The 25,042-nt window shown below is 43.9% G+C and overlaps 1 protein-coding gene across 1 annotated transcript in view; it reads left to right on the forward strand.

Moving 5' to 3' along the window:
• Positions 1-5,821: 5,821 nt before the first annotated feature.
• The window catches only part of LOC126190756 (transcription factor SOX-12-like), a 75,324-nt gene continuing 56,103 nt past the window's right edge, over positions 5,822-25,042 (forward strand). The window contains exon 1 of the mRNA XM_049931271.1: positions 5,822-6,287. Within this exon, the coding sequence (XP_049787228.1) occupies positions 6,165-6,287 (123 nt within the window). The 5' untranslated portion in view covers positions 5,822-6,164. The remainder of the gene's footprint in view (positions 6,288-25,042) is intronic.

A 25,042-nucleotide genomic window follows, 5' to 3' on the forward strand; every position in this document is an offset into this window, starting at 1 on the left:
GACTGATGAGATATGAAATAAACAGGTTCTGCCCAGAATTGGCGAAGAAACGGGCGTATGGCGAACACTGATAAGAGAAAGGGGCAGGATGATACGGTATGTGTTAAGCTATCAGGGAAGAATTTCAGTGGATCTTAAGGGAGTTACAGAGGATAATAACTGTAGCGGAATACGGAAATTCGCACATCCAACAAATTATTGAGAACATAGACGAAATTGGTACAAGAGAGGTATCAGCGGCCTGCTGCTCAAACCAGTCAGAAGACAGATGACTCAGGAAAAAAACTGTCAGTCTGTTGAGAAATATGCATCGGTTTAAGCTACCTCCTTCATAGATTACACTTCTTGAGGCTTCTTCCACTTAATCTGACATCCGCCTTTCCTACAATTCGTTTTATGGGGTCTTCCGATTTGCATCGTTCTGTCCATATGCATATACTTAAGGAATTTGGCTGATTCCACTGATTGTTCTGTAGTCGTGTAATCACACAACAATGGATATTTACGCCTACATATGCGAAATCGTTCGCAGTTGTGTTGTTGGTTGTCGACTGCAATCCCATCTCTGTCTTTTTGCATTTTGATACTATTTCTAGCGCTACAAAGTCTCTGCATGCAACAGTAACATCAGCGAACAGCCTCACCCACTTGGTCATATATACAGTGATACTACTATGTCTCCCTTCGAATCACACCCAACGTAACTTTTATGTGCGAAAATTTGTCCGCAGTAAGAACGACATCCTATCTTCTGTTTCCTACGAACTCTTCAATCCAGTTATAAAGCTGGTCTGGTATTTGGCACACTCGTATTTTATTGGTCAGTTCAAGGAACGCTAGGGCAAGAGGTGGACATAGCACTTCCACTTGTACCATAACTAATACGGCATTGAGGTATTCACGCCATGTTTCAGGTTGAAGACCGCTTTACTTGTTTGCGTCATTCCATGTAGTGGTCGTTGCCGTTCTTAAGTCCATATCTCGCCAATAACGGTAGCTGTGGAAGATCACACTTAACAAAATACCTGCTTCCATCTTTAGGCTGGCAGGCGATGTGACGAAATTACGTATTTTACTGTTATCTGTGAAGTGAGCTGCCGCAGTGGCAATTAACTTCTTAAATACAACCTAATTAATCACTTACTCGGCAAGCTCTGGTGTTAGTGGAAAAAGACATCAATCTTAGAGGTAATTAAACAAATATATTTGTTTATTTTTTGCTCCTGTTTTTTCTACAGTCAAGTCTTAGTGTTGAAGATGTATAAACAGGAACCCTAATCGCAATTCTAGCAAAGTATATGATGCAAATGTGGATTACTTTAGACTGATATACAGTTCCGTAATTCCACAGTGAGAAGATAGTAAAGTACGTGAAACATATAATACATTTTATTTCTTAGGAATTACGATAGCCGCGTGTTGACAGAGTACCTTGATATTTCTGTTGATAAGCTGCAGAAGAGCATATGTTTCTGAAACACAACGTACGGGCAGAAACTTTGTATTATCATTGTTTAGGTACGACAACAAATATAAGAAATCAAGAAACGTATTCGTGTTTCTGTGTCTAGTTACCCACTTTCTGCTTCCTTCAATTGCCTTTTGTAAACAAAATTACAGTTCGTGCACGGCGATAATCAATTTTCGTGGAGACTAATGGAACTTTTTTCGTGCTTGTGGTTATATATGCAAGTGCGACTATATAAATAAATGAAGCAATACAAGGACACGACATGTTACAGTGGAGCGTGACTTAAGGTGATAATGCACAGTCGGCTTCACCAACGTGTCGCTCAGTACTGCGCGGATAACTCCAACACAGAACATATTACTCACCAGTCCTCCTTTTCGAAGTCTGAACGAAAGTAACTACATTATTTTTAAGTCATTGCTCAATCCAGCTGTAGCGCGGGCAACTCTGTATATGGAAACAATGTCATTCGGCTGACGAATTTCGAGTATCATCGGTTGTCCTCCGTGTTTCTAGATAGGCACAAACTTAATGAGCTCACTATAGCATGTATCCAGAGACTAAACTCAAGACGGTCTCCCGCCGTTCCCCTGTGGGAGTATAGAACTAATTACAAGCAGTTGCTGAGGAATGATTTGCAACCCAGGAGAAACATGTAATGAAAAGAAGCATCACAGAAACAAGCGCAAAACCAACACCTTCAGTATGACACACACATATTATCTGTTGCGCTTGCCACTATCTTGTTCAGTCTACTGTGCAAGGTTACTCAGCAGCGGAATAATCTGCCGCACAAACGCAGAATGCTCAACGTTAGAATTGCAGATACATGGTCATAGTTCCTTCGTACTGTAAACGTAAAAGTCAAAAAATTCAAAGAGGGGATGTATGAGTTAAAGAGTCGGAAGTTGCATAGAATCAGGAGTCCGATTTTCTTTGCACATTGCATAAAATTAAAACTAAATCACCTTCGGCACGGACGTCCACAGAAATTTATTCAAAGGTGGAGCAGGACGGGGAAGGCAAAACTTTTAATATTGCCTTTTTTTAACATAAATACGTATTATTTCCAGCTGTCTGAACAAGAGGCCTAGCGCAATCATAGGAAATCACTTGTAGAAGCGTGTGAGAATTCTGTGATGAACAAAATACTCTGTATACCATATTCCAGGTGGGGAAGTGGCATCTGCCCCCCTCCCGCCAAGCCACCCCCCCCCCCCTCTCTTGCACAGACGCTTACGTCCTTTGATAGATAACAGTCAAGAACTACATAACAAAATAAAACTGATTCCTGTGAATATTTCTGCGTCTAGGTTTGAACCAAATGCACGGAGGACACTTCCAGACATCTGCATCCCACCAGTCTTATGCATGATACGTAAAAGTGGACAACGATGTATCCTGTAGCAGCTACAAGTGGCATCAGTTTTCACTTAGAATTATTTATTTATTTTTATAATAAGCTTGACGTAGCTGGAGCAATATAATTGTGTTCTGTTGTGGAAGTTTGCTATCGTGGATGAAAACTTCGGATATGAAAAGTTACACAACTTCGCTGAGAACGATGTAGGCATTTTTATACACGGATTGGAATAAGACAATTATTGATTGTAGACGAATTTGCAGCCTTGCAGTGGGAAGACAACTTCGTTATTCACATTGATAGCAGCTTTTTCAAGCACTTGTAATGTAATTACTAATAATGATCATGCTAATGAAAGATAATTAACACAAGCAGAAGGTCTGGGATAACCATGAATAAAGATTCATTTTGAAAAAGGAGACTGAGTGCATGTGCGCCAATACGTTTTCTTTTAAGTCACTTGTAAACCACGTTGTAGGGTAACACATGAGGTAGCTTAAGTGTCTAGCAGTGGTTGTGGTATGCGCAGTACAATAAATCTGTTTGTCAGAAATGCATGGGTTATCCTACAACGTGGTTTTCAGGTGACTTAAAAGAAAACGTATTGGTGTGAATAAGTGTTGGAGATGATGACGAAAGAATACAGAGCGGCTTTAATAACCTCAGCTCATGATCCAAATTTTGAACATGTTCCGAAAATCTAACTGTGAACGAAAACATAGTTTCGTATTACGCTAAAACTGCTACATGTAGGTTTTATAATTTTTTCCCCTTCACGCGTTTTGAAGACTTTAATTTTAATCTTACGGCAGAATTTCTGTAATTCACTCTTCGTTTGTACTACCGAGAAATGTTGGTGATTTTTTTGTTTCCTGGATTGCTGTTCGGTATGAAACATACGTTGTACAATTTCAGACGTAAATTATCTTGAAGCTCGCCACCAAGAACAATTTATCAACGTCTTGGTGGCGGAAGTGCATCCAACTGAATGATACCAGCGTTGTTCAAAATCTTGAACACACAATATTGTTACACGTGAATAGCTTTATACTGGTCGTACAACATGTTTCACTACTGTAGTTTATTTTTTTTTTAACAGAGGATTTACGCAGACAGGGCGTTTTGATCCACAGCGTGTGATTTTTATCAACCCACTGTGCAAGTAAAGCTGTATGTTGTTAATAAAATGAAATGTGTTCATCCGCTTAGTAAAAAGGCATGAAATTGTGTGTTTTGCTATGGTTCCATAAGCTCTCACAATGCTTATCGTAGTTTCCTGCGCCAAGTACTCTATCGTCAATTTTATTCGAAATCCTTCTGGAGCAAAATTTACTCGTAAACCTTTTCTTGTGAGGCAGTTTGACTGAACTTTCTCTGTTATGAAAAATCTATAAACTTTATTTCAACAGAAGCAAAATTGGTATCTAACTTGCCTAAAAAGAAAGTGTGTAATTGGGAGTTTTCTCGTGTATTCCAAGTCTATGTAAGAAATTCCTGGCGAGAGTGAACCACCTAAATTTCACGCATGGGACAAGACGTAAAATTGAGTAGTGAAGGTAGCTTATCGTTTACTCTGATTACGTAATCAACGCATCTGACAAAAAAAGTACACTTCTTTATAAGGCGTTATTTATCGGGGCCAATGTGCCTTTGCCTTCGAAATAAGTATTTATTCTGTTGAACAGCTCAAAAGAGAACGTCTGTACTCTCACACTGAAGTAATAATTTTTACTACTGGACTCCTATAGTGACGTGTAATACTGTCGGCTGTCATCACAGACTAGCAGAGCGCCTGTGAACAGTTCGGATTACAGCAAATTTTATACTCCTAGCGTCACCGAAACAGAAGTTGACGTGAAATGTCTTTGTGAAACATTTTGAGAATAAGCGTTTACGTATAAATCTAAGCAAAGAGCATATCTTCACACGCTGCCTGAACTTTTGCCACTCTCCCCATGCTATTAACGGGGCGAACCTGTAGAAATGATTTTCTTACCTCCAAGAAGTAATGTCGCTTGCGTGATCAAAATCTTAAATCGCATTAGTCAGACGCTCTTACTAAGGCACAGGGTTATTTTGTGAGTATTTACTAGAACGCTGCCATATTTTCCTGGACAAAAAGGGCGGAGCTCCTGCAGTTTATTTTTCTTCATATAAGATCGCGTTAATATTATTATCCGCTTCAGTCTCTCACAAAGAAATTAACACCGAGTAATAAGCTAATTTGCTCAATACTCATTACAAACACACTTTGAAAACATTCTACCTCGCAAACAGGCGTTTACAGTATCCCAGAAATGTTTATGAGTAAAGCAAAAATATTGTGTACTGCAAAAAGATTCCCGCGAAACTTGTAGAAAGCAAATTTCCCCCGAGCCAGCGCAGCCACTCCTCACTCGCTGGCGGCTCGCCCCGTACTGCAGTTCTTCTCTTTCACGCTCATAGCCCCTAGTGGAACTTCAAACGCTTGTATGGTGCTGCCACCTAGCTAGAGAGCAGCGGAGACTCGGCGCCGCTACGGGTATCGCCGCCGTGTGGAATAAAGCCGCAGTTCAGCTGTGGCCGTCGCCGAGTGAGGATCTCTCCGCAGCGCGCTGAACTTGTACTGATGTGACTAACGCCATCTTAGAGTGGATTTTTTTTATCGCGCAAGATTATTTTAAGATATTCGTCATCTTTATAAAGCGAAGTAATGCGTTTTTCGTCAGAAATGCTTGTTTTGAAATTCTTTTGATTCATATAAAAGACAATTCCGGAGTGTTAGGTTACACTAAATCCAAAAGAGTTACAAATGATCAAATTCAGTGTTAGTTGGACGCATATATCTTGCTCCTATTAATGGTTAAACTTGGAGAATCCACAAGCCAAGCGAATTGTGGAGCTTTATTCTTACTGCCTCGCGTCGTCGCGGCGCCAGATAGACTCCACCTCCCGCGCTCCCATTGGTGGGCGCTCGCTGCCTACGTCACGGGCTGCTTCGAAGCTACAAGCCAGATATCAACAATTGCACGCGGCGGGAGCGCCAGTCACAGTGCATACTGACTACGGAGAGGTTGGAAGGTGGTATAGATGAGTGCGTGTGGCCAGGAGTTTGACGGGCGAACCCCGCTAGCGTGATTGCTCCATAGTCCAAGTGTCGCGTGAAGTCGAGAGCTCCGGAGTTGTTTTTTTTTTTTAATAATTTGAGTTTGAATACTGCCAGCACGTAGGTAACCCATCATCGGGGAAATCATTCAGACTCCTCGGAACTGGCGAGGAGCAGGCCTCATTTTCTGGCCCCTAGTGTTTTGTGTTGAGAGGCGCCCACTTCGGCTGCCTGTTGCGAGCACCATGGTGCCCCAGCAGCAGAGCGATACCAGTCGCTCCAACAGTCCCACGTCGAGTGGATTACCTATGTTCGGGTCCCAGCTTGTCAACAAGGACTCTTCCACACCGTACACAGATGCCACCCAGGTGAGTTAAGTCAATGGCACCAAAAGTTTAACATTTTAATGTATCGCTGGGTCCACCGTCATTTTAGTTGCTAAAGCCGATTTTCGATTGTTGCGGGTGCGTATTGTTGAGGCGGAGGTGATTGATTCTTGAAACGGCAGTGTTCGTAGTGGTGTGTTTACAACAGTAACGAGCCAACAGAATACAATGCGTTTAGTGCGTTTAGACTTACATTTTCAAAGACGATTACAGTAGTGGTCAACAATGAAGGTTCGCTAATCGTAGGCGATTTTTGTCTTGGCGGTTTAGTGCTTGTAATCTCTCTGTTAGTCTTCTGAAAGATTATGGATCATTGTTGAGTTGAAGCATTTAATTTTCGCGGTGTTCGGCACCATTTTCGTCACTTATTAAGTTCTTGCTTTCTTTCTTGGGAACTGGCATTGCACCGATCTACGTGTAGTAGACTTGATTGGAAACTAAAAAACTACGTCGCGAAGAAGAAAAGTGATTGGATTAATTTTTGTAAATATGTATTCGTTCGGAGAAAATCCCTGTTTAGCCTGTTGTTCGTCACGCTATGTATCTTTACGATTCGACAGTACTTTGACTTCGAATGTGGTTTAAATTGTCAAAACTCGAGAGGTGAGACGGTAGGTTACATGTCTGATGGATCCAATTGGCGTCGACAACAAGGAACATAATTTCTGTAAGGTAGGATTTAGTTACGAATACAGTAAAAGCATTTGCTCTTCGCGCAACTTCTCTGCTATGGCGTAAAATTCGTTGTTCCCGTCCAAAGCAAATAGGAACGCTGAATAACTCGTCGACACGCAGTCACACTGAAGGTACTGTGGTACTTAGTTAACTTTGTGGAACCTTATTTACAATCTAAAGTAGTTCTCTGGTGCTTTGTTGGGAAACGAGGAACTGTCTGTCACTGTTGTGTCCTAGAGTTGTCAGGAAGTTCGGAAAGCTGCTGTAGTCCCTGATGTAGCCAGTTTCTCCCCGCCTTCGTACTTTTTTGCCGTGGACGTTGCAGACTCATTGAATCATCGCCGAACCGCGAAGACAGCGCGCGAAAAACTTGACGCAGCGCTGACGCGACGTAACGTTCAAATGTGAGTCGCCTGACAGCTCCGACGTCGTAGATTTCAAGAAGTAACGAGAGAAATATTTTGTTCATTTTAGCTTGGTATTTTGTCAGACTCATGAACTGAGTGAAATAGGATTCTGTAAATACTTCTATCACCAAAAACATCTGTAGTTCGGCAATCATAGTTGGTTCGGACATGTCAACGGAGGGAATCCGACCTCACCATTCTAAACTGGTCTAGGTAGAACAGTGATTGAATACCTCGTTCAGTCCGTGTTGAAAAGTTACATTGTGTGCACTGTACATTTCCATCGTGCTGACAAGTCTTGCTTAACAGTGCAAAACCCTATAAATTATTAAATCTCTTGTGCATCTAGTTGTAATTTTTTCATGTTTAGCGTCATTTCGTTCATGTGATACGTCGCGAACAATTTCTTCGTTTCAAAGTGCGGACTTTGGATTTCTATAATACTTTCGTGAACTGTTTTCACTGATGTTGTCAAAGGCGGGTTAGTGTATCACTCGTCTGCTGACGAATTTTCATCCGTTTCCCGTTTGATATTATGAGTGGTTCGTGAGATACCTAGTAGTAGTCGTATACAACAAGAAATGCTTGCAAAATGGCTTAGGACTGCGAAAACATGTATCATCTCTTGTGACATTTAATCATCCAAATTCCTGGTTTAGCGTAGTGTAGATTTTTCGTCGTTAGTTCGTACGAAGACGTTATACTTTCGTCGTCTGCGTTAGGTTTACTTGATAACTCGCCAGTTATTAGGCGAGCAATTGTTTCTCAGATGCCGCAGACCAATTTGCATGTCGTACACCAGGTGAGGAAGTTTTTCTTACGTTTAGCGTTCTAACTTTGTTCGCGAGAGACGAGGTGACGGAAGAAGTTTCGTAGTGTCGCTCCCACACGTTTTTCGGGCATGTGTTTACATGTACAGGTGGAACACTCACTTGGGACTTGTTACCAACATTGATTATCCGAATTTATTTTGCAGTTCTGGTTCGTATAACTAGCGCGAACATGACGTTACTTTCGCGTTTACCCGATGTATACTGTATAAAAACGCAAGTCAGTTTTTCTTATGAATGGTTTCATAAAATAAAGACGATGTACTGGGAATACTTACCACCAAAACTTTTATAAAAGACCGCGATGCAAAGTGAGGAGAGAGGCACACTCTGAGACTTTAGGCTCTGGCGACCGTGCCACAAGAATCGTATGTGTCCTGTAATATTTTGATCCACTGCGTTTGCTTCAATGTCGGTTCGCGCGCTGTAGTGAAAGTGCACGCCAAAGTCCCGCGCTTGTGTGGTTGCGCGCGCGTTCGCTCGGGCCTTGGCGGACGTCGGCCAAGGACTTTAGGGTCTTAAGACTTCCGCGTCCCAGTGCGCGCACACATCCGCCAGGCGTGGACAGAGTTAAGATTACAGAAGCGGGCTCTGTGTGTGTGTGTGTGTGTGTGTGTGTGTGTGAAGTTCTCCGCGGGCGCCGAATTTAGAGAGCGCTGATGAGGAAGGGCCGCGCTGAAGGCCGAAAGACTCGGCGCCAAGTCGCGCCGGACCTCACCTTGCACGTCTCGTATATAATCCGACGAGGGCGCCTAAAGAGGCAGAGGACGCGGCCAACTACTGGCGAACGGCCGCGTATCGTTCGTCCAGCGGCTTTGCGCAGCTCTGGCGGTCAACCTTAGCGGCGAACTCGCGCTAGGTTGAAACCTCATGAGCGCATTTCTCCATTTACTGTCTCGTTATTTCGTGAGCCCTCTTCGCTGTCCATCCTCAGGATCGGTAGGTTCGTGAGAAACAAGTACGGTCTTGTAGAGAGTCGTAAGAGGCGCAGAATACTCGCTCTCTTGAACCACACCGAAAAGTATCGATAGTAAACGTAACGCTGCAGCCCGCTAACTTCTTCAGACACGTTTCTGTCGTGAATCAAGAAAGTTACGAAAAGCGGTACACAAGATTACGATGCAAGTCACATCGTTGCCGACTACGTTCTAAATTTCGTCGTTACCATTCGCCCATCTCGCGTTCTTGATCATTTTCGCGCTACAATCCGTGCCAATAAGGTTGCATTGTTGGTAATCTTGATTAAATATGAGTGCAGCGAAAATACGGTTTCGATGAGTCGGTGTGTTACAGACAAATCTGAAATTCGACGCGTTTGGTATAGTTCACATTGCTAAAATGTTCAATGCACAGTCGGTGTATCGTGACGTTTTCAGTTAAGTGAGTAAAAGAAATTTTATAAACACTCGTTTGTGATGTAGGAATAGATTGTTCTTAGCCACATCCTTGTAGCACACTGCGTACTTCACTGGTAAATGACCTAAACTTCAAGGCGCAGAAAAAATTGTTCAAATGGCTGTGAGCACTATGGAACTTAACTTCTGAGGTCATCAGCCCTGTAAAACTTAGAACTACTTAAATCTAACTAACCTAAGACATCACACACATCCATGCCCGAGGCAGGATTCGAACCTGTGACCGTAGCGGTCGCGCGGTTCCAGACTGAAGCGCCTAGTACCGCTCGGTCACACCGGCCTGCTATGGCGTAGAAATCAGCCGTTTTAGCGTATTGGCCTACCATTAAATGTCGCGTTCTCCGTAGGAGTTTAGGTTCTCAGATTCCTGAGTGAAGTTGTAGTATCGCTTATGCTGATTGTGAAATCAGATCATTTCCGTGACGTTTTAGGAACCATTAGGCGTCATAACTAAATTGTTCGTAGGTGACATTGCGTGTCATTCTTCAACTAAAAGTAGATAAGAAATTCATATAAAATAGTGACGCTGCATATGTTCGGAATTGTTTCATAAAGCGCTTCCCAAGCACCATTACGTTGTTATGGTTGTTCGGTCGAAACCGACGACAGTGAATAAGAAGCGTTTATAGAAGACTGCAAAAGCGTTTGCCTCTCACAGCGAAAGCACAAATCCAAGGCAAACAATTTCAAAGTTAATTCTAAGCCTGATGTCATATTCGTCTTCCATACAGGTTTAGTTAGCTGGCGGAGTCGTAATTATTCTGTCGAAGAACTACGTATACAGTAACCTACGCGTTATCTTATAATTTGGTAATTCATTTACTATTTTAGACGGTTAGCGAAAAAATACATCCTATTGTCACATTTCAGCTGTCTAGTACCGACTGCCAGAAAAACAGCGATGAATTGAAAGTAAAGCTGAACAGATTGCATTCCTCGTACGTGGATATATAACCTCTCTCTGAAGCGATAATTGCGAATCTTAGGTGTTTAAGACATTTTACATTTTAGCGTTGTGTGAACTATTTATATATAAGTGTAATGATACGCTTACGGAACAATCACGAGAGGGCAACAATCTACAGTTACAGTCATGGTACTTGTCTTACGCCCAGCGAGGTCTGCAGTTTTATCACTTTTCTTCACGTTGTGCTGTATGCTGTCGCTAGAACTCTCGTGCCGCGGAAGAACGAATCGAAACCGTTTGTAGCAGCTGTAGGTGATATCAAGGCCACTAAGTTGCTAAAACACACTGTTGAAACTATCAAAATGCACTGTGTAAAAAGTTGCCGAAATTTAAGTCACGACGCGATTGGAAGACTGAGTTCATACCTTCAGGTACTGACGTACTTTCCTTTCTCATTTATACACAGCGTTAGGTGATCCAAAGTGGTCGAGTATGGAGTAACATTATTACATGTAAATAGGGTCCTCCGTACGTACCTCGTACACCATAAACTCTAAAAATTATTTCTTGCATGACGAGTGTGTGTCGAGTATGTTACTGCATTGTCTCTTACCGTTAGTTTGTGTGTGCGCTAATAACGTTTTGACGTTATGTTAGGAGGTACTGCGCGTGCTGCCAAATAAGTTTTCGCCCGTGAAGAACTTATCCGCTCGCTGCTGTAGTTGATAACGTTGAAGTGCTGCAGTGAAAAGCCCGCACACCCTGAACGTGACAGCGTCAGTTACGTCGCGAACGTTATCTGCTTCTACAGCCTTCCCAACGATTGGACCTGTGACCTGCTTAGTGTACCCCGCAGCAGCCTGCGTTAACGACTTTTTTCCGGTTTCGCGCGACCTTTGGCAACTGAAAATGACTCATTTGCGGTCCGTACCTGTGCCGCGCTACAGTCTTGTCCAAGCGAGTCTTGGTATGAAATGCACAAGGCAAAAATTGAAAAATTCCTGACGTATCTCACTGTGGAGCGTTTCTGCTGATCGGCTCCTTAAGAAAAGGAACTTGGGTGAAGCACATTACGGTTCAAAGAAGACACGTCCAACAGCTTTTCAGTCTACACACACACACAAAAACAGTGTCAGCGATCGAGGTAGCTGATAGGTGAAAACACTGGACTTATTATTCGGAAGGCTCTGAGCACTATGGGACTTACATCTGAGGTCATCAGTCCCCTAGAACTTTCAACTACTTAACCCTAACTAACCTAAGGACATCACACACATTCATGCCCGAGGCAAGATTCGAACCTGCGACCGTAGCGCTCGCGCGGTTCCAGACTGTAGCGCTTAGAACCGCTCGACCACTCCGGCCGGCTATTATTCGGAAGGCAAGTGGTTCAAATTCGCGTCCGACAATCAGGACTTGTCAGTTACTTACTTTGATTACTCGAAACAAATTGTGCTCAACGAATATTAATCCCAACTTTCGCGAAGTGTTCAGTATCTGGTGAGCTCGGCTTCAGGAAAAACTCTTGCTATTAATTTCGTATTATGTGCTGTGCCCAATTATTATTGGCGAGGTTCTGTGGTGTATTTAGTCTCTCTTGACCATCTTGATCGCTTTACGCAGAGCAGCATGTACGGTGTAGCTGTATGCGAAAAACTACCTTTCACTAGTTGTTTGTAAGTATGTTACTGGAACAGACAATTGTACAGCTGCTCGTGCTAACAGTAAACTACAGTATATCCAGTGGGAAGCGTTTTGTCGGTGACGTCGTGAAGCTAGGACTGCAGCTTTAGGGCAGCAACTCCGCCGTCGACGGGACGAAAAACAACCATGTAAAGATTTGTCGAAGATATTTCTTAGACAGATCTCTTACTAAAGCGAGGACATCGCAACTACATTTTATTAAGGTGTGACGCCCCGTCAAAGATTTCAAAAAAAAATTGTGAAAGACTTTCTCCGAAGTTGGATACAGGCTTCCCTAAAATATCAACAAAGTTTTTTTAACAGTGTAATAACATACCTAACGTCGTTCGTCATTTCATTACTCTTGAGCTATTATAATTAGGCCTAATTTTATTCGTAAGGATCGTTGTGATCAGAAATGTTGAAGTATATCTGTAACAAATAGTTTATCTGGTGCCTGAAACTACGCGGACGTTAACCACTGAACGCGACGCACTGGCCATATATTACGATCTAAGCGAAATGAATATCATTCCGTATGTCAGCAGCTCTTGGTCTAGTGCTGCCTGTGGATCATGGGGTCCCGGGTTCAGTTACCGGCCGAGTTGGGGATTCTCTCTGCCCGGGGAACGGGTGTCTGTGTTGTCCTCATCCTTTCATCATCATTATTATTTTGGGGTGGTGATAGGAATGACATCCGGCCACCCCTTGAACTAACCACGCCAATGTCTCTCTTAAGCGTGCCGACCCTGTGCAAAGAAGAAAATAAGATTTCAGTGTGTGCTATCACTATCGAAGACGACGTCTAGGGAGACTTATGGGAGACTTATAATTAGATAAGTGTGCGTCCCAATTAGGAAGACATGCACATCGGGACGACTTCCGAGAGTGCAACGCATCGTTCATAATTATTACCCCGTCGAAAATGAAACAACGAGAGAAGAATGTATTTACCTCGCATGTACATTGTCACAACTCACTTTGACGAAGGGAACTTGTAGATGTAACCGGGATTCGAACTCGTGTCAGTGGTGTTCTTGCTCTTATCAGTCATCGCTCAGTGGTTGTACTCGCTTGAAACCTTCTGGTCAATAAAAAGAGTTCCGTAAAAAGCAGTCGTATTCGTAATTGAAGGTATGTACCACATTATATACGTTAAATAGAGAGCTCAGTGATCTTTGCAATGCAGTCGACTACATCACACCGCTGGTCCCTTATACCTTTGCTCATTGCTGCCGAGATTGGCCTCAGCATAGTACCGTATTTCCAACTCCACTGCCAGTACTACGGGAACAAAAATTTATGTTTTCTGTTCGATACACACATTGTTCAGCACAATTTCACACACATCGTCGTCGAAAATTGGCCTCGTCTGTAGATGGAACCAGGAATTGATAATAGCACAGAAATGCACTTTCGGCCGCGATAAAAAGGAGATCGGGTAGATTTAAGTAATAAACATGGAAACTCCAGATCATCACCAGCGCTAATCGAAATAGTCTCCATTGTCGGGCACGAGGGTTGATAGCCACAAACTTAAAACCGAGTGATTATTCATAGAACGTAACAGTGGTAATAGATACTGGCGTGTATTGAGTAAAGTTGTGTTCCAGTAGTGGAGTCCACTGTTACGGGGAGAGGAGAGTCATAGAGTCGCCTGGATGTGTTGTTAGGTTTCCATGCCGGTGGGTTGCATAAGTAGCAGGGGCACGCTGTAGGCTGCGATGATTGTGGCCCGCCATACCAAGGTCCAGCACTGGAAATTTGATACGCGTTTAGGGGGCACTGGAATGCGAAAACCATGGGATGATTAGACCATTCTTTTGCATTAATACATAATAAAAGAGATTGCAAGTAATTCTCCGAATTTCCTCGTATCGACAGGTCATCTTAATCTATGAACTTGGTTTGAACGCCAATTTAAAGGCATAATACAATGTAGAGGTTCCTTGGTCTTCATCCATTTAGACATTCATGAATTTTCTTCAAATAATAAAAATTGAATCCTCATCTCATTATGTCTTCCGTACTTCATAAAATTTTCGTCCATATACCAACTTGCAGTGTACTATTTGGCCTTTACGGTTATGTATTTGACCTGTTCAAATTTTCTTTTCCATCGCTTTCCAGAATTGACTGCAACCACCCGCCGTCAGTGAAGCTTCAATTTTTGATTACCATGACTAGTTTTGAATCACCAAGGGACTCATCATCAGATGTTAAGTCGTTAGGCGATTTGCAAGCGATTACCGCAAATAAAAATTGAAGCATCATTGTGACTGTTATTTCTGGAAACCTTTATTCATCTCAGTCGCAGTGTTCAACTAACATAACAGCTGCGTTTGTAAAAAAATCCCGTAAAATGGTCATGCAATATCGTTCTGTCTCATGATCGTAGGCCAGATCGCCGCCACGTTGTGTGACCTCCTACTTCCGAATCTTTTCGTAATCGTAATAGACCGGATTACGTTAAATATCGTTTTCACAATTGGTATTTTCTTACTGACCTTCCGCCATTCTGGAGTTCAGTCTCTGAGATTGTGCCATGTTCCATCATATTCTACCTCACTTTGTTAGTGTAATTGCCTGGATTGAAACGATCTGATTGGCTATATTTGGGGATTAATTAGGAATGATTGGTATTTGATGCAATTACAATTTCTTTTTCGTAAAAAAATTAAGTGGGAAATTATAACCTCCAGAACTGTTGTCGCTAATAGGTCGTTTCCAAACGGTCTTGTTCCCACCATAAGTAATTCGCTTATTCTGAACGTAGTTTCACTTATGTACTAATGATGAGCTGCCCATACCAAGTAGATTCTGCGGAAATACAGACTGTATTTTGCTCATGCTATATCAGATGCCTAACGCAAATGTGCGTCTTACGGTATCAGAACTATGACTTTGTTGAAGTTCTTTAAATTTTTCTTTCGACCATTTTTCACCCCACTTGTGCAATGTTAACTGTAAATACTAATGCAGGTAAAGGACCCCGCATCGTCATACCTTTGTTAACGACGCTGCCGTGAAAGAGTCATGAACAGTTTTGCAATAGAACGTAAGCTCCTCAGTGGAAAAAAAGAAAAAAAAGAAAAACCTGCCCACATTGCACCAGATGGTTCAGTTGTTTGCGGGCGTTCTACGATACTCGGAAAACTGCTTGTTTTGTCAGCTAGGTAGCGCATTGGGGAAACATTGGAGTCGAATTCTGTAGGACAGTGGTGCAGATCTCTATCTGGCGAATCAAATTTATATACGATATAGCAGTGCGTGTTTTGTTAAAAAGTTCGATGATCTTGCATCTCCGAAGGAACGCATCGTAATCCTTAACAAGACAGGTACTGCAATATCGTATTTAAGCGCCGACACTAGGCAGCGTCTCGCTATTAAAATGTCGCCCCCCCCCCCCCCCTGAACGGGAATTAAAGTAAGTGTACGGGTGCTGGTTGTGACGCCTAAATGACGACAAATGGAATTTTGGGTTTAGCTGTGGGTCGGGCGCAGATTGCCAAAGTGGTTACGGCGAGCGCTCGCGTAACACTGGAAATTCGCTTTCGAGTCCTTGTTCGGCAAGCGTTTTCATTGTAGTTATTGGATTATATAGCTGATGTTTCTCCGTATACGCAGCCTACCATCATACGCAGCCTACCATCTACATGGCTATTCCGCTAATCAGCGCGGAGAAAAACGGACGCAAGTATATTTGCGTGCGAGCTCTGATTTCCCCTATTTTATTATAATGATAGTTTTTTCCTCTGCAGGTCGGCGTAAACTGCGAGTACATAACATCCAGTCGTAGTTAGATTCAAATGGCTACGGGACATAACATCTGACGTCCCCTTGACTTAGAACTACTTAAACCTAACCAACCTAACGACATCACACACATCCATGCCCGAGGCAGCAGTATTCGAACCTGCGACCGTAGCAGCAGCGGGGTTCCGGACTGAAGCGGCTAGAACCGCTCGGTCGCATCGGCCGGCGCGGGTTCAGGTTTTCTGTAGCTTCCGTAAATTGCTTAACGCAGATGCCAAGATAGTTCTTCCTCTAGTCCCAGGTTGTGGTTCATCTCAAATGATCTCGTCGTTGACAAGACGTTAACATTAACCTTCCTTGCATTCTTGTCTTGTTACGTTCATTAACTAACATGAAAAAGTAGATATTACGAGTGTGGGCAACATACTCTTTATTTTCAGGCACGCCCAACATAACAGTTTCGCACTGTTCATTTTATGTGCTCGTGATTAAGAATCGCTTCTCTGCGAGCGCTTTTGATTCGAATCGAGTTAGCAGATGTCTCGCTTCGGCGCAAGTTCTAGGTTTGGTGGGTGAGTTTTTACAATTGCTAACCGTCGGTGCAACACTTGTTATTCTTTTGTTTAAAAAAACAGTGTCTGATAATGTCTAGCTGAAACATGTCATGAAATAATGTGAATAAATAAAGTAAGTGATCTAGACAGAAGTCGAGCAGGAACCTTGGATGGTTCTGAAGATTACGTAAGTTAGCGGTGCACGAGTTCTCACACGCGTACCGGAGCGCCGAGTTCGTCCTTGGGAGAAGCGTGCAGTACCCCCTGTGGGCCCCGTCGGTTTTCCCCGGTAGCTCATTCACCCGCCACTTCTCGGCATCGTCGCGCTCGTCATCGCGTCGCATCTGCGGCTTCACCGTTACCGTAGCAGCGTGACTGGCACCGCCGCCGCCGCTGCCTCTGTTGCGAAAACCCTTGGCGAATCGACTGCGGCGCCCGGCTGTCTGCGCGGCCGGCATAAAAAAGAAAGTGCAGCTCAGCTGGCACACACACACACACACACACACACACACACACACACACACACACACACACACACACAGCCACAGCCACGGCCAGCTGAGCGCTCGCAGCTCGCATTGTCGCGCCTGTTCGTTTGTTCGCCCATCTGTCACCACACAGCGCAGCTGTACCGTCCAACGCTTCTCACTTCTCGCATCCCGTTTGGTGTCGAGCCACGAGCAACATTGATATACGAAACTTCACGACTTATTTTATAAATGGGTCAGGTAATTCACCACCTCGTCAGCCGGAGTCACGTCCAATCTTCAATATTTACCGGGGCCGCGCGTTGCAGCATCGTGCTCCCATCGTCAGGTCCATGAAATATTCACACTTCACGGGAATCAGCGCTATACGCTCACTATGACTTGACAGACTGTACAGGAAATGCTGATGACCGACCGCAAATGATTCTGCTTACTCCTCCACTTCCAGCATCTCCCGCGCAGTGTGTCAAGTTAGTCATCGCGAATCATTCTATACACCTGATGATGACAGCATGCTGCAGAAACGTTTGGTGCCAATTAATAACCGGAAGAAAAACGTAGTTGCAGCTGAGAAGTGTTACTTTATAAACCTCGCAATATCAACGAAAGCATCAACAAATTCCGTCCACGGGCAAATTTATAAAGTGGCACAGTTTACTCCCCTTCGATGTGGTTGATTTCTGGATTAAATGATGCTGCGTTTTCTTCGGTATTGCTTGTGACGAAATGATTTATGACCGTCCCGATCCCAAACCGGAGTGTTCGCACCACTCTTAGTTCCTGGCGTATTCTTTTCCAGGTATGTGCTGTAGCCACATTTATTACACGAAATTGCGGAAGGGCGCGTTTCAGCTGCAGCATACGAATTATTTAAGGGAAAAAACCATCATCATCACATTTCTGTGAATACGTAGCGTCATGTTACTACCACACTGACACGTCGCACAGGAGCTGCTTGAAGCGAATATGAGGGAACTACATACTTGTACGTGTCCAGCTTACCTCACACAGTGTGTAAAGTTACATTGCGCGAATATTGGAAAAAGTGCTGAGAGATACATACTTCTCGAAAGCAGGGAGTTTTTTCTTTTGTTCGGCACTCCTGAAGATGACAGCATGGTGCCAAAACACACCTTGTCAGGTGTTTTTTTGAAGAGGTTAGGGTAATTTTGGAGAGACCTCTCATCCAGTTCTATTGTGATATGCGTACATTTACTTTTAATACGTTCCAGTGCGCAAGTGATTATCAGTCATATACGTGTTATTGCTGTCGTTTTCTACGGACCATTACTCGCAAACCCTGACGGTGCGCTGTGGAAAAACCAAGTTATTGTTCAGTTTCAACATTGAACTGTAAGTCCCTCAGTAATTGATCGGGTGATTCAATGGAAGGCAAGGATGCAGAAGGTGGTCTGTTTTGTCTGAAGCCGACCTTCAAATTGCGGACAACTTTTTGTGCACAAGTTCCGGGGAACTACATTGAAACTATTTTTGTTCATTTTCATTTTGCAACAGTGCGAAGAAGGCATGACTAAAATTGTGGTTGTTTAGAATAATCGTCAGAGACGTTGACGTATATTGAAATTTGACGATGCCGTAGTAAAAGTCCGCTGCTTAGCTACACTGCTACAGCTTACGTGGGATATCTGGTTTCTCTCTCGCTCTTTCTCTTTTTCTTTCTGCCGTATAGTTGGTGAATAGGCGAAGAGTCGATACGATGGTACTTCTAGCAGAGATAGTCACATTATTTACCTATTTAGACAGCGTTTCTGAGGTCTAAGAAGTCTACTCTTCGTTTACCAAGTTTTAATTTTTTCCTCGCTTTTTTTTTTTTTTTTTTTTTTTTTTTTATTACTGGAACAGCTCACTTAGATGAATGGCATCGTATATGTCCGATATAACTGGTGCATCCCTCCTCACTTACTCGCAATTAAAGCAGGTATCTGTGCTAAATTTCTCAACCTCTGCAATCGCTTTTATGCTTCCCGAGATCGCGTTCGTTGGCTCAAGAATAGAGAGCAGAAATTGAACAAGGATAAAAATGACGTAAATTTAAGATATAAGGAAGAAACATTGTCAGCAAAAATTTCGCAAAGTTCTTTGCCTATTGACTTCAATTTTCCGCACAGACACTACACACTTAACAAAATTTTGATGGCCATAGACAAAAGTTCTTGGTCGATTTACTTCAAATTTTGCACAGTACTCTAAAAAACGCTCAGACGGGCATAGGCTGTATATGTTTTTAAACTACGCTCTATAGGTTTTCTATTAAAACACTGCTAGAAGCAGTCCGCCGCTCGTGGTCTCGCGGTAGCGTTCTCGCTTCCCGAGCACGGGGTCCCGGGTTCGATTCCCGGCGGGGTCAGGGATTTTCACCTGCCTCGAGATGACTGGGTGTTTGTGTTGTCCTCACCATTTCATCATCATCCAGGAAAGTGGCGATATTGGACTGAGCAAAGATTGGGTAATTGTACGGGCGCTGATAACCAGGCAGTTGAGCGCCCCACAAACCAAACATCATCATCATCATGCTAGAAGCACTCTGGACTCACATTCGGGAGAACGACGATTTGATCTCGCGTCCGACCATCCTGATTCAGGTTTTCCGTGAATTCCTTAAATCGCTTCAGGCAAATGCCGGGATGGTTCCTTCGATAGGGCACGGCCGACTTCGTTCCCCATGCTTCCCTAATCTGACGAGATCGATGACCTCGCTGTTTGGTCTCTTCCACCAAATCAACCCAATCCAAATGCTAGAAAGAAAAGAGCTATGCTGTGAAAGTGTGTTACTTAATTTTCTTTCTCGAAGTCAGTTTTAACGACGATATCAGGGCATTTAAACCATTACACAAATTTTCTTCCATGTATATTATTTCTCTTTAAGTATAAGCAATCGGTTTTAACAGAAAGCAACAAAATGGTGTTTATGCATAATCGGCTTATGATTAAAATACTACTACTACTACTACTATTACTACTATTACTTCTGAGTCGCCCGAAAATTCGTAATCCTACCCGTTCGCAGATTAAATCCATCCAAAATTCTGCCTGAAGCCTACTATCCTCCCAGACCCAAGACTTCGCACACCCCGTATACCAACAGATTTACCCAGTCAGTCTAAGCGACTTCAGTTTCAAACCAATATTTCCTTTGCAACACAGTCAGAGAGAGGGCAGCTTCGTACTCGAATACCATAGAGGGCGGCGCAGTGAGACGTTGACGTTCAAAAGGAATACGGGTAAGAAGTGGCAACAAGCGAATTTCGAAGAAAAGCGATGCCCTCACTGGTGCTGTGGAAATCCCCCGACGGCCTCGAGTTCGACATGAGAGCCCTCAGCCGTCCATTGAATAGCCAAAAGGGCCTTAGGGGTTGACAATGCCTGACCCGACTAAGCTCCCTGCCACTCCTTGCTTTAGAGGCAGAAGTAAGCGGTACAGTTAGGTGCTGCGCTGGCCAGACAATAGCGGCGAGGGTCTGGCGCGTTTGACGGATGGTGGGCCCGCCCCTGTCCTGTTTCCTTCCGAATGGCGGCTTTCTTCAAGGAAGGATGTGAAAGCTCGCGCCTGCCCGCCGTGCCAGATGTTATTTTTCTGTTACTGTATTTGCGGGACTGCACTGTCCATCAAAGAAGCAAAGCAGGCAACACTACCAGAAAACATCCTTCTCTCTCTCTCTCTCTCTCTCTCTCTCTCTCACACACACACACACACACACACACACACACACACACACACACACTCTTTACACGAAACGATCCTATTTCCGCGCAAGTCACCATAGCGGAGACACCACGCATATAATAAAGGCAATGACGACCAACGACAAAGCTCGAAATCGTAACGGAAATCGGCAAGATCCCGCGTGTAATGAGGCAAATGAGAAGGGGCACTACATCAGTAGCGTGTGTAATAAGTTGAGAATTTGGGTACGACGGGAGGCGTGCTAGGGTAGTCCGTGTGGTTGTGCTGGCCGCTGTGTCCAGATGGCGTTGTGGTCAGCGCATCTGCCTAGCAAGCAAGAGACTGGAGATCGAATCCAGGTCAAGCACAAATTTTCAACTTGCCCCACTGATATAAATCAGTGCCTAGTGGCATCTAATGTCTATAATTCATTTGTCTTTCCAGCGTATTATGAGCCATTCCTACAACTGTAAATTCTGCTTTGTGAATGTGCCTCACGAATATTCTCTAATTCGCAACAGTATGTCAAGTTATCACGCGTGTTTCGCACTACTGGAGAAAGTCTAGTGTAGCCCACAAGAACTCGTATAAGTTGGCCGAAGGTACTTGTGAGAGTCACAGACCTACGCTGGAGCCTATGTTATATCTTCACCATGAACTGTATCACTCAGCCATAGCGGGAACTATAACGTTGAAACATAATATTCCTGTTTCGCGATCAGCATCTTGTACGCAGATAATCCAGTAATCTCCTCGTGATTGCGTTTCCTAGTTTCGCACCGTGTAATGATGTAGCATGTTTCCTAGATATCTGGTGTGTGGTAGTCGTTTAATGACCGCTAGGAACGGCGTGCTGGTTAAAAGCGCTTGAGACTTAATTCGGGAGGGACTGGTTTGGATTTGCGGACCAGTCATTTAATTTAAATTGTTCCGCAATTATCGTAAATTCATTATGATATGTGCCGCGGTGGTTCCTCTGGAAACCACGCGACTAATTTCCTTCCGCATCTTTCTCAAGTTTCCTTGTAAATGACATTGCTTCCCAAACAGTTAGGCGGCCGATATTACAGTATTGTTAAAGTTTCATCTTGCGAGAACCTTTGCGGGAAACTTCGACAACAATTTTTCGGCTCAGAAACTGTTAATATTTTTTACGTAAATCGCTGTGCGACGTGTAGTTTATTCTTCCCACGCTCCATCCTTGAAACGGACGAAAAGAAACTTTTAGTAAATTGTACCCAACTGCCACGCACGTCAGTTATTCGCAGAAAACACAAGTAGATTTACTGAACCTTGGGGACGTACAGCACTGATCTTCATTCTTTCTTCCAATTCTGAGATCGCTATAGGTTGTGAACGAGACGATGGAGAGCCTTAACCAGGACATATACTCAGAGCCCATAGGTTCAAAGGCTGATCCCGTTCTACTAACCGTTGCAGTTTGCTGTCGCAAGTCATAAATGGAGAAACGGATATCCCAAGAATATCCACGGGAATTTTTGAAAGAGGGATGGCGATATTTTCTGTTTAATGTTCCGTAGGTAAATTTAGGTACTAATGTTGGAGAAGTAATTGTGAAGTATGCCGAGCGAATAACTCTGATAATATTCCAGTCGAGCCATAGAGCCCTAGAGTTTTCAATTTTTTTTTAATTAGGTGAGGTGTCAGGATTATTCCTTTGAGTAAGCTGCAACCTACTTTGTGTAGCAAGCGTTTCCAATAAATAACGGCGTATTACTGTTCTTTATTTACAATGCTGTGTTTTACATTGTTGTAGAACAAGCTTTGAAGGAACTTAGTGTTACATGTTGATTCTTCGAATAAATGACGATCTGGCACCTTACTTTCGTAATGATGAATTACAATACATCCATTCGTTCCAGAGTACTTCCTGTCCTCTGAGAAATTACTCATCAACGTATTTAGAATTTGTTTGAATATTCAGATATGGCAGTGAGAAATTTTCTTCAGAGATTAAATACAACTGTGTCAGTTGGCTGTGCGTCTAAATGTACATACGTAGAAAGCCACCGTATGGTGCGTGGCGCAGAGTACCTAGCACCTAAACTAGGAATCTTCTTTCCTGATCTGCTCACAGGTGAACGAGAGTAAAACGACTGTCTATATGCCACTGTACGAGCCTGAATGTTTCTTATCTTCGTGATCCACAGGCGAAATGACCGTTGGTGGTAATAGAATGGTTCTGCAGTCAGCTCTAAATTTTCTCAGAAGTACTCCTCGAAAAGTTGGTTGTCGTCCCTCCAGGAATTCCCACTTGAGTTCACGGAACATCTCCGTAATACTGGCATGCTGATTGAACCTACCGGTAACAAATCTACTAGCCCGCGTCTCAACTGATGCGATGTTGCAATCCGACATGGTGGCCATCCCTAACACTTGAGCAGTACTCAAGAATGGATCGTACTATACGCGATTTATTTGCTGATGACCCACACTTTCCTAATATTCTTCCGATAAACTGATGTTCACCATTCGTCTTCGCTACTATCGACCGTTCGTGCTCATTCCATTTATACTGCTCGTGGTCTCGCAGTAGCGTTCTCGCTTCCCGAGCACGGGGTCCCGGGTTCGATTCGCGGCAGGGTCAGGGATTTTTCCTGCATCGATATGACTGGGTGTTGTTGTGTCGTCTTCATCATCATCCATCCCCATTACGGCCGGAGGAAGGCAATGGCAAACCACCTCCGCTAGGACCTCGCCTAGTACGGCATCGTTCCCCTACGCTCCGTCACGGAGTATGGGACTTCATCATCATCATCACTGCTTTTCAACTTTGCACTTGCTATGCTCTTCACGTTTAGAGGGAATACCACTTCGGCTGACGCGTGAAGGGGAATTTGGACACAGGATGGAGGTGTGGTAGGGAAGTGGTTGCAGTCGTGCAAAGCGACAGCGGAACGGTAGCGTGTGTAGTGGTTAGCACATCTGCTTAATGAGCTTGAGACCCGGGTTCGAATTCCAGTCTTGGTACAAATTTTTATTCGTTGCTTCAGTTTGCATATACTGTATTCGTATACCTAGAAATTAATCGACTTTGCCGGCCGATGTGGCCGAGAGGTTCTAGGCGCTTCAGTCTGGAACCGCACGACCGCTACGGTCGCAGGTTCGAATCCTGCCTCGGGTATGGATGTGTGTGATGTCCTTAACTTAGTTAGGTTTAAGTAGTTCTAAGTTCTAGGGAACTGATGACCTCAGATGTTAAGTCCCATAGTGCTCAGAGCCATTTGAACCATTTTTAATCGACTTGACTGTATGAAACAGTACACGACTGCTTCTATTTTCGAAAGTTATGGTCTTGTACATTTTTCTACATTTAGAGCAAGCTGTCATATATAAGACCATCTAGAAGTTTTGTCTAAGCTATCTCGTTCCTTCCTACAGTTTCTCAACGACACCTTCCCTTAAAACACAGCATGGGATTTAGCATGGGATTCGGAGTACGTGTACATTAGGCGCAGAAGAGACGTGAACACCTGTACCATATCTTCAGTGCCAGTTGGTCTATTCTTCGGACGGACGCAAGAACAGCCGAGTTGCTGGTGGCGAATGCAGCCACCGTACAAGGTCGCCAGTTCCGCGCAGCTACTACAGCCATCGCGTGGCGCATTCTACCGGCGGCCGGCACACGAGAATACTACACGGCGTATCGCAGGGATCTCCGATGTGCTCCCGCTACCAGGACGCGCGTGCGGCTGCATATATCTCTGTGCCAGCCAGGTCCCGGTACGCCTCGAGATGTCGCGACACACGAGACCCCTGCCGCGGGCTTGTGTTGCCTTGTTCCGTTCCACGCTGCCTCGTCGTATTGTTCCCCCCTTATCCTGCGGAACGCTCGTGCGACGGTACCGCCACAACTCTGCCGTCTTCCGCCTCCACATTTCACCACCAGCGCCGCCACTACCACCTCGTTCTGTGGCTGGTATTCACATCACCGAAACTCTGAAGGCACTGCCTACGTTAAACGTGCGTGTGCACCACAGACCGATAAAAAGTAGTTCGCATCCGTCTTGCAGTCAGCAGCCCCACTGCACACTTGCGTGTCCGTGGTGACAGAAAATCGTTGTAAAGTGTCTTATTTCTTACAGAAATAACTATTTAGTTGTGAATTCCACATTTCTTAGTATGCAATGCGTGGGCGAAAGTATTCATCGAACCACAATCAGACTATTTGTCTACCGTTCCACTCTCCACCAACACTTCGGAAATACGAACACCTAAAACTTTCCGTGCTAGCTCTTGATTTCTCATTCTATCATAATGTTCCTCGCTCTGTTGGAGGGCGGCAACAAAATATTTTCTTAGGAGAAAGAGTACCA

This window comes from Schistocerca cancellata, chromosome 6, assembly GCF_023864275.1.
Source record: "Schistocerca cancellata isolate TAMUIC-IGC-003103 chromosome 6, iqSchCanc2.1, whole genome shotgun sequence".
Classification (NCBI taxonomy): Eukaryota; Metazoa; Arthropoda; class Insecta; order Orthoptera; family Acrididae; genus Schistocerca; species Schistocerca cancellata.